The sequence below is a fragment of the Hesperophylax consimilis genome, chromosome 10, assembly GCF_061612785.1.
Source record: "Hesperophylax consimilis isolate HC1 chromosome 10, BYU_Hcon_1.0, whole genome shotgun sequence".
Taxonomy (NCBI): domain Eukaryota; kingdom Metazoa; phylum Arthropoda; class Insecta; order Trichoptera; family Limnephilidae; genus Hesperophylax; species Hesperophylax consimilis.
In genome coordinates, this window is record NC_142845.1 from 30,349,584 (window position 1) to 30,360,523 (window position 10,940).

General features: G+C 36.4%; 1 protein-coding gene across 1 annotated transcript; it reads right to left on the reverse strand.

Moving 5' to 3' along the window:
• Positions 1-5,175: 5,175 nt before the first annotated feature.
• Positions 5,176-10,056, reverse strand: LOC149420609 (alpha-amylase A-like). The gene is made up of 11 exons (XM_089636237.1): positions 9,967-10,056; positions 9,699-9,882; positions 9,278-9,429; positions 8,983-9,154; positions 8,669-8,784; positions 8,358-8,547; positions 6,946-7,149; positions 6,724-6,855; positions 6,132-6,332; positions 5,876-6,031; positions 5,176-5,410 (listed from the first exon to the last, which is right to left on the reverse strand). Exons 2-11 carry the CDS (start codon positions 9,879-9,881, stop codon positions 5,249-5,251), a joined length of 1,668 nt encoding a protein of 555 aa, XP_089492363.1. The 5' UTR covers position 9,882; positions 9,967-10,056; the 3' UTR covers positions 5,176-5,248.
• Positions 10,057-10,940: the final 884 nt, after the last annotated feature.

The following is a 10,940-nucleotide window of genomic DNA, read 5'->3' on the forward strand; positions in this document are numbered from 1 at the left end:
CCTCAATAAATGCGTCTTGAGAAAGACGATATATTCGAAATTTGTAATTTGCTTTTGAAAAGAACGCCTTTATAAAGGCGGTTGTTTTTATTGCGGATAAAACTCCTTGTATTCGTCCAAGGTCAGTCAGTAACGGCTCTGTGACATCGGGGCCAGTGAGGAGGACCGCACGCTGGAGGAAAGGCTCTCCGGGACTGGCTGGCAGGCGGGCTGGCAGGCGGGCTGGCAGGCGGGCTGGCTCAGTCGGCAACGTTCAGTCCCCTCGATCCAGGGAATATCGACTCTTGTATGTTTGCATAAATGAATGCGTCTTGAGAAAGACGATATATTCGACATTTGTAATTTGCATATTGAAAAGAACGCTTTTATAAAAGCGGTTGGTTTTATTGCGGGTGCAACTTCTTGTATCCCTCCAGGCTCAGTCGGTAACGGCTCTGCGGGGCGCTGGCTGGTTCAGTAGGCAATGGCAGATCCTCTCTCCGAGGCTGGCTGTTGGGAAGGCTCAGTGAAGCCCGAGGCAGAGGCGCCGCGACGTCGGGGCGTCGTTGGCTTGTCGGTGAGCAGCGAGCTCAGCAGCAGGCAGTTGCAGTAGACAGCGGAAGTGGAGCGGGGGGGGGAACCGGGTTGAAATCAAACACAGCGTGTTGCTCTCAGGTAGCGAAGCGGGTCAGGCAGAGCGGACAGCGGTAGGTGTTGCTCGGTCCAGGGCTTATGGCGGAATGGGGCAGGGACCGGTTTTTGCGGCGCCTTTATAAGATTCTATAGGACCGCGCCTCCGACCCTTGATTGTATTATGAAATTCCCGTAACGAGCTTGCTTTTTTCTTGCTATGAAGCTCGCCACGCTTGTAGGATTAAATCTGTTTATCTCAGAAATATAGGAATATTTTATAATATTAGACCTTATATGCCTCTGTCGCCCTGCCAAAACCACATCGTCGCAATATTGTTTATTTAGTTATAATAAGACATATTCTACAAGATAAGTGGTCAAATCTCTGTAACATTTTCAGAGTTTCGCTGATTACATAATTATCTTACGTGTAACATATTTTATTTCTATTCGAGCTTATTTAATTAACATATAAGTATCTTTGTATATAATTATTTAGTTAACATTGTTTCCTATTATTACAGGAAGGGCTTGCAAATTTGTATTTTTTTACAAATCTCTTGGATACACGTGGGTCGCTCAAGCAGGTTTTGTGCTTAGCCAATCAGCGGCTGCCTAGCCAGAGTAAGATGGTTGCTTGAGTTGAAGCGAGACAACTGCCTTTTAGGTCCGAGCGATAAAATTTACCGTTAAACGGCAGGGCAGGTTTTTAAACATGAGTTACCTATATGTAAGGCAGGTTTATCAACATTAGTTTTATGGAAGGTTTTACATAGTTTTCGACAGTGGTAAATATGATGGCATTTTGTTGTGTTTTTTTATAATTGATGTACATTTTATATTGATGATGCTGATGACGTTCGATACACCCTCTCTAGTGATCATTTCTCAATTATAATCCGCTTCCACCATCAATTCAACACTTATTCCCCCCCAGTTAAAAATAATCTCAAATTTAGAACGAAAGATGCGAATTGGAGCATTTTCTCTTCTGAACTAGATGACCTTATTAATTTAACAAAATCGTCCCTTTGAGACATCAGAATGCAATGTGAGACGTTTCCTTTTATGGTTATAAATGTAGCAGAAAAATCCAACCCGAAACGCAATGCGAACATTAAAATAAAACACTATACTCCGTGGTGGGACGAGGAATGCACTCGCTCCGTCAACTCTCGAAAAAAAGCAATTTCCTCTTTTCGTAAGTGTATGTCACTAGAAAATTTTTTATCAGTTAAAAAAGCCCAGGCAGAAACCAAACGAATTTTGAAAAATAAGAAGCGCGCTGGATGGTGGAAGTTCTGTGAGAACCTGTCTCCGGAAACTCCCCAGTCTTCAGTTTGGTCTAGCTTAAAAAAATTCGGATCATCGTATTCTCCGCCGAGAATCAAACATATATCAGAAGAAATTCTTATAGGATTTGCGGATAAAATAGCCCCCCCATCAGTTGCCGGATGTGAAGAAATGCCTTCTATTAAGCCGTATCCATCCCACTCTAACTGACTAGATGCTCCTTTCTCCATTGATGAGATGAAACGAGTGATAAGAGCCCTTTCTGCTCCGGGTCCCGATGGAATATTTTATAGTTTCATTAAATCATTTTCTGATATGGCGGTTGAATATTTCTTATCTCTTATTAATAATATGTTTGAAACAGGACTAATTCCGGATGATTGGAAAACTCAAAAAATCATTCCCATTTTAAAACCTGGAAAAAATCCATCTGAAATTTCGTCCTATCGGCCTATTGCTTTTTCATCGTGTTTGATGAAAGTGGCGGAGCGTTTGATAAAAAACAGACTAGAGTGGTTTGTTGAAAGTCAAGATATTATCTCACCAAATCAGTATGGTTTTCGGAAAAAGAAATCTACAATGGATAATTTAAATTTGTTCACAACTGATATCCGAGTTTCTCAATCCCTAAATTCTTATACATTGGCCACATTTCTTGACCTTTCATCAGCTTACGATGATGTTTTACTGAATGTTTTGAAAGAAAAGCTAATTAAAAAACAAATCCCCCTGAAATTAGTCCAATTTATTATTAATTTGCTCACAGATAGGTCCATTATTATTGAGTCTTCCTCTAAATGCTTAAGGCGCAAACTATGGAGAGGTTTACCCCAGGGTTCTGTTATCAGTTTTCTGTTGTTTAATATTTATATAAGCGACCTAGACTCAGTGATTCCTTTTTCTATCAAGCGACTTTACTTTGCGGATGATATCCCTATATATTTGTTACATAAAAATATTATTCTTGCAGCTAAGGAAATGAATTTGGCTTTACAATATATTAAAAGCTGGTTGTCAATAAATGGGATGAACCTGGCGGCATCTAAAACAAAGGTCGTGGCTTTCACGCGCAAAAGAAAAATTCCCCACTTCTCAATCTCTTTTGATAATGTGCCTCTACAAACCGCTACTCAAATTAAATTCCTTGGTCTTCTTTTGAACCATAAATTATCCTGGCTTCCACACATCCAGATAATTTCTACAAAGTGTGAAAAGGGACTTAATATGATGGGAGCAGTTTCCAGAGTATGTTGGGGATCTCATCCTACCACTCTTAAATTAATGTATAATTCCCTAGTTTGGAGCCACTTGGATTATGGCACATTCCTTTTTGACCCCCTCCCTAAATATTTAGATAAAAAAATGGGAAGAATTCAACCAAAAGCCCTCAGAATGATTATTGGAGCTATGAAGTCTTCTCCAATTAATGCGCTTCAGATGGAATGTGGAGAGCCTCCATTATATTTCAGAAGGCAATTCCTTGCCAATAAATATATTTTCAAGGATTTATCGTTATCACATCATCCTATTAAACAAAGTCTCAATCGGTTAAGTGTTAATTTGATAAAATGTTTTCCTCTCCTAATTAAAAGTTTCCATCTGTATAATTCTCTGTCATCTTCCCTCCAATATCTTCAAGAAGTTCCCAATCTCCCTATATACAATATTCCATTTAAGGCAATCACTTTTATGCCAAACACAATAACATCAGACTTTCGGAAGAATATTTTATCTTCCCCAAATAAATTTCAAAATGTGGATGACTGTTTTAAAAGCATTGTGGCTTCAAAATTCCCTGGATTTTCCATCCTTTACACAGATGGTTCCAAATTTGAAAATAAAAGTTGTGGAGCATCGATATATATTTCAGAATTCAACATCAATCTCACTTATAAATTACCGAAAGAAGTTTCCATATTTACAGCTGAATGCTTTGCAATTGAACAAGCGCTAAATCAAATCCAGGTTCTCAACATTCATCGAGCCTTACTATGTACTGATTCGCTAAGTGCTCTAACTAAAATTATGTCAAATATTCTATGTTATCCGGAAGACAATACTATATGTAAAATAAAAAATCTTCTCAATTCTCTAAGTGAATCTGGGTTTGAGACGATATTGGCCTGGGTCCCTCCTCATTTGGGTATCGAGGGTAATGAGATGGCCGATTCTCTCGCCAAATCTGGTTCAGATTCCGGAACTATCCCACTAAATTTTAGAATTCCTATCTCCGATGTCTTCCCGATTCTTAAATCTAACATGACTCGTGCCTGGGAAGAAAATTGGGCAGTCTCCAAAATAAGAACTGGATCTTTCTATGCTGGAATTCAAAACCATATCCCTGCTAAGCCATGGTTTCACGGTAAAAAACTTTCAAAACGATTCATTTCATGTATTTCGAGAATGAGAATTGGTCACTGTTCAATTGCATCTCACTTGGCTAGAATTAGAGTTTTGGATGATCCAGTCTGCCAGTGCGGTGTGGAAGAGGAAACCCTCGACCACGTTTTCTTTAACTGTAAAAACCATTCATCTTTCAAGAACATATACCGCCGGCTTATTAAAATCACACACCAGTCCCCCCTTAACATTTTATACCTTTTATCTCTTAACAATTCTCGTGTTCATACAGCTTTATGTAAGTTTATTAACCTGAATGAATTCAAAATTTAATTTGTTTTAGTGATCTAAATGAGTCCAATATTTAATTTGTTTTATTATTCTCCCAATAGATTAACCGAATTTTTTTATCCACTTTAACTGTTACCGGCACAAAGCACTCTTTTCAGGGTGAAATGCCTAAAACCAAAAAAAAAATTAGGTTATAGTTTATACTTACCAAAACTAAGTCACGGTTAATTTTAATATCACATACCCCAAACTTTGGCGATATATAAAAATAATATGTCAGCCTGTGACAACTCACTGCTGAGGTATCATTGTTTGGATGTGGTAGCTTCAATAGTTTTATTATTTATTTATGCATTACGTAATATATGTTCTAATCTTAATAAATAAAAATAAAAATTATCTTTATTTGTATACTCAATCGATAAACGTTTTTTTCTTTGCATTTATTTTTTTTAACGGAATTAATGTTGTATTAAATTGTTTGTAATAATGTCCTTGTGAGTAGATTATTCAGATAGTATGCGGTAGTCAATTGGGTTGAATTGACAACTTCCCTCCTAAAACATATGAACTTACAAATAATCAACATAGATGGGTTCCTATTCATTAAATATCTTTTAATAAGTAGTAAAAAACAAGTTTTTCAATAAATTTTTTTATTCAGGAAGGTACAATAATATTTTTCATTTGGGATCTTTTCTATTTGAGTAACTTATTTTGCGTAAAGACAACCAATCCATGTGTTTCCTTCATAAGTGGCTTTGACTTCCATTCCGTTGCCACAGCCTGGTTCTGGATCTGTTCCAGGGTTCTTGTCTGTCGTTGTTGCTGATGGTGACGATGTAGTGCTTACTTCTGAGGCACCGAGATTTGACTGCAAGCAACAAATATTTAAGAAATATAAAATTGAATTTATTAAAAAGAAATAAGTGGAACCAAGAATTTGAGAATTTCTGTCTATCCCTCTTCATATCTAAAATGGTTGATTTACAAAGATGGTGGTTAAAATACAGTTGTAAACGCAATGACGTTAGTCTGAAAGTAAAATAAAATTACAGGAAATAAATTGTTAAAGAAATTGAAGAAAACAGAGCTGAAGAGATTTTTAGTATTACCACGATGAAGAAGACAGAAAATAGTAGCTGCTGAAAATTTTAAGGGTTATGCTAAGCCAAAAATAAAACCACACGAATTCCCCTTTCTCTTTTCCTTGAAATATTTCTTTATGATACCAAATCTTTATGATACCCATTGGTTTAAAGCAATGGGAAACAAGGATGGTAAACATTGTAAATTATTTCTTCAATTATTGTATTTAAGATAACCGTTGTTTCCATACCTCAGGCCCGATATGGATGGCCATTGCCATATCATCATTACTGACTTCAATTGATGCTCTTCCGCTTCCATCCACGACCACCTTTTTACCGGAACAATTATTTCCAACCCTCATTCCGGTAATGACGTCACAGTAGGTACCAGCTGGCATTCCCGTCTGGAAAATAACAAGAGGAAGTCAACTAAGTAAAGGAAAAGTACATACTAAATAGATAAAGGATGAAAAAATTATTGAAAAAAAAATTCCATGCTCTCACATCAAGGTTCTCCGACAAGACACGTCCCTCATTGTTGAAAGCAGCAAATCCCCTCTTTCCGACGCAAAAGGCGATTTGGTTGTTTTCATTATCCCACCAGTTGGTCACTTCGCCTCCTCCAACTGTGTTCCTGAAGATGACCATTTGTGTGATGGCTGGCCACCTGTGCTCACACACCCATCCACTTCCGCAAGAACCATCCTGATTAAAGATAAGATACACAAATTCGATTGATCTGACTTCAAAATAAGGCACAAAACATAGATGATCAGAAACTCAATGACAGAACGATTGACGTCCAAAGCTAAGCTGATGTAAATCTACCAGTTGTACACAGTGTGACAAAAGTAAAGAAGAATAGTAAACTAGAAGCCACCTTAGCCTTACAGAAAAGAATGATTTGCAGAATACAGCAAATGAAAGATTTTTGGTTTGATAAGATTTAACGATCACTAAATTAAACTTAAAAACAAAGCCAATTTATTATATTCTTACATTTCGTCACTTTGGTTGGACAGGGTTCTATCTTATTTTTTTAAATACGTGTATTTTAATAAATGTATTGTTCAGGTAAGTATTTAGTTATTCTTACATCATTGATCGTTGGAGAAATGGTATTAAAATTGGAGTCCGATGGAGGTCCTACTTCATTATTATCAAAGTCAAAGGAACTCATAACTTTGGGTAGACCAAACGGATGAGCCAGCATGAAAGCGTTAGCAGCCTGAAATCAAATAACATAATTAAGGGTACTGTTAAATTTAATTGAATGTGTGCAGTATATTTTCTGAAATTATTTGTTGTTTTTTGTTACTTGGTATTGTCTCTTCATCTTGTAGCTAATTGGAGCACCTCCTAAACCTCCTCGTTGGGTGTCATGATTGTCAACAAAGACTATCACATCTTTGTGGTCCATGAAAAACCACTCACCGCCAGGCTCGACGTAAGGGCCTCCCCAGTTGATCAATTTCCTCAATTCAAGGTTTCCACGGAACAGATTTCCGATGTTAAAGCCGTACTGCAAAATAAAACATGAAAAACTTTAACAAATTCTTTTCAAAATTTTTAGAAAATATGTTTTAACACCTGGATCCAAACAACGCGAGTTCTAGCTCAATTCCGAAAACTATCATTTATTTTTAAAACGATAAGAGATATCATGTCACAAAAACAATTAAAAAATGTTTACTTCGCGCTATGTCAAAGCCTTTTAACGCACGGTTCATCAGCCTGGGGGGGAGCCGCTGACAAGTTTTATAAGCCCCTCAACACAACGCATAAAACATTAATTAGGATTATGTTCAAAAAACCTTATATGCATCCAACGGAAAATCTCCTAATTAGAAATAATATACTAGATATTAGGAAACTATTCATTAAAAAGATTATTCAAATAAACTGCATAAAATCCCCACCATGCCACGTAACTCACCCACATAACACAAGGGCAAAATCACAGAATCAACTTCAAGTGCCAAAAATTAATTCAACCTTTGCCAAAAAGCACGAATCCTTCCTAGCACCTTACATCTTCAACACCTTCCTAAAAGAAACCACTTACTGCAACACTCATAAACACCCAAACAGTTTACAAACATTTCAACACATGGTTACTACATAAAAAAAAGCATGCATCAGCAAATTACTATCAATCCCTTCTTATTCTAATTCTCATTCCTTATTTACAAACATGTGTTATGTACATTTATAGTGATTTACTCTTTCTTATTAAAACTGCTTATGTTTTACGCATGCCTAATACCTAATACTGTTGTTTAAAACTATTCTTTGATGTGGTATTATTATGAGATTAAGATTTAGATTTTTTAAATTTAGAGTTCCTACGAAACTCCTGTTTTCTTTTTTTTTAACTATATTTGAATGTAACTATTTATGGAATGATCCATGTATATATTGATATATGTCTATATTTGTATAAAAAATGTATGAGTATGTGTAAACAAATATATGTACCCGCCTCAGAACAGAAACCTTCTAGTGAGGCGGGTTACTTTCACATTTGTTATATTAAACATGTAATTGAAATAAACGCCCGGGTTTCCGGCAAATTAAAAAAAAAAAAAATTCGGTTACTTCTTCTAACCTTGAAATATCTATCCTTATCAGGGTTAGTTTTTTTATGTTGATATTGCCTTTATTTTTTTTCCTACCACAGGATTTTATCTAGATATTTGACAAATAAGTAGATGTGAAACATTTTGTTACCCTCATTTCTGTGACTCGTCCGATGCCAAGGTATTCTTCTCTATGTACATCTTCACCTCCAAGATCAATAACTTCTTGGAAAATAAAGGGTCTGGTACCTGGTGCGAATCCTTGATCGGTAACCAAGTCCCGGAGTGAGTCGTAGATTACTTTCAGATCTTCGGGCCACATGTGTTTTGCTGCGTCAATACTGAAACATAAATATAGTTTAGTCAAATTTAAAACTTATTTCAAATAATTTAATTCAAATTCAAGATTTTTTTTAAATAATGGTCAGAAATCATGAATTAAGTAATTGTTGGAATTCACACCGGAATCCAGCAACTCCCAAAGTAAGAAGATGGTTCATGAAGTCAATAATCTTAGTCCTGACGCTGGGAATCCTTTGGTTCAAATCCTTAAGGCCTTGCAGTTGGCAATTGCGTACCTAAAAAAAGAACAAAATTAAATTATGTACTGAAATCTTTCACATGTCTAAGAACTAGTTAAAAAATATGTAGGCCATAAGCAACAAGATAGAACTTTTTGAAGTTTTGAAAGCAGTAACTATTTCACTCTATCAAAGCAGTAACTAAGTTATGATATATTATACCAATGGATCAGAATGTCAATCAAGTATTCTTACTTCAGTGGCATTGTGATAGGTGCCAATATCGCAAATGGGCTGATTGAAGTCAGCTTTGGTATAGGGAACACCAGGGAAGTCCCATTCTGCAAAGGTAACCAGACTTCCTCCAGTTCCAATATTTTCGACCCATGTTCCCGTCATGTGGTTAATAATGGCATCAACGTAGATCCTGCGATCAGAAAATTGTTCATCTGTATATATTGGTTGGATTAGAAGTTTAAATAAATTTTAGTTATTTATTTGTTTATTCCCGGACTTAAAGTCATGTTTTCACCATATTTTGTTTCTTCACCTGACTCCAACAGCGTTGCAACGTTTGCACATGTCTCCAAACTCAGCCTCATTTCCAGACCTGGTGATCAGTTTATAGGAGATGGGTTGATACCTTTCCCACCACGGCCTGTCTCGGCTTGGCACCATCAAATTCTCATTTGGCGGTGATACCTAGACACATTAAAAAAGTTTAATAAAGAGTAGGAACAAAAATATGAAGAAGCAAGATGGTTTGAGATCGCATTCCAAGCACATACATACTTGTATTATACAAAAATATTATGATTGCAATTTAATATCCATTGCTTAACAAACTTGTTTATTATAACAGGTGAATGAGGCGAGATGATTAAAGATCATACTATAGGAAATAAATAATTCTTAATTATTTTCAAAATGTCACAACAAAAAGAAAATGTTGTTACAAATATGCTACTAACCTGGACACCGCCAAAACCTTTCGGTCCTAGAAATCTTTCACATTCGAGAGCAATATCGATCCACTTCCACTCAAACAAGTGCACAATAACACCATGACTTCCACTGAAATTAGGGTCATGGTAATCAGAATCAGCTCCTACAAGAGCCACCATGAGGAAAGCCCAAGCTGTGAACAACATCATCCTGGAAATTAAAAAAAACCCTTAAACAAAAAGACTATCGATTACACGTGATTATCAAAAAAATGTTTTTATTATAAATCCACACCTTTTTCATGTGTTGAAAAATAATCTCACAACCGTTAGTATTTTTGACAGATGGAGAATACTCTCCGATAATTCTGTCGAAAATGACAAAAATGGTTCTAAATCTCTTAGTTGGTATCTTTGATTATTATTATTCCCGCTAATTGATTATAAATTTTGTTATCTTTTCTACAGTTGTGTTATGTAAACAGTAAACATGCACTCAATGTTGTGTAATCAGAGAGTACCGCAATAATGTTTAAGGACTTTAAAGATTTGAATCAGTAATAATAATTGATCACTCATTGAGATGTTTCGATAGCTTATAATATAAAATTATGATAATCAGAAATAAACAGAAAAACAACAAAAATAAACAGAAAACTATTCCCGAAAGTACCTACTTCTTTTTTTTTTTTTAAGTGAATACCTCACAAGAGTCCCAACTGCTCCCGTCTGGAGCCAGTGAGACTATGGCATCCCCAATTGGGGGATGTTGTGAGGCTGAAGGTAAGTGGGGAAGGGAAAGAGGAAGGTGGGGAAGTACCTGGCTATTCAGATCTAGTCACTAAACACGGCTAAAGCCATTTGGAGCAACGTTTCAATTCTGAATGATGGTCTTACACCAGGGCGATACTGGTAGTATCTTCCACTCTGGAACGTGCCGCAAATATACTATATTTATTATTTTAATTAATTAATTGTGAAATAACACAAATTAATCAAATAAAATTTATTTGCGCACGCCGGGTTCGAACCCGCGACCTTCGGAATGGCAGTCCAATGCGTTACCACTGGACTATGCCGGCCGTCTATACCTAATACAGGCAAGACAGAAATGGTCACGATAATAACCAAATTTGATTTTTTCACACATGTCCATTTTGAAGTCCAGTACCCCTTCTGGGTGGAAAGAGAGAGGCTCCTCCGACTACCTCTCACCCCAGAAAGTGGAAAACGGCCAACGTGGGAAATTCCTATCTCATACAGGACCCC

Coding starts and splice junctions, on each gene's coding strand:
- LOC149420609 (XM_089636237.1), bottom strand. CDS start 9,881: ATGATGTTGTTCACAGCTTGGGCTTTCCTCATGGTGGCTCTTGTAGGA. Junction 9,155..9,277: donor TGCAACGCTGTTGGAGTCAG/GTGAAGAAACAA, acceptor TTCTGATCGCAG/GATCTACGTTGATGCCATTA. Junction 6,032..6,131: donor TCTTGTCGGAGAACCTTGAT/GTGAGAGCATGG, acceptor GTTATTTTCCAG/ACGGGAATGCCAGCTGGTAC.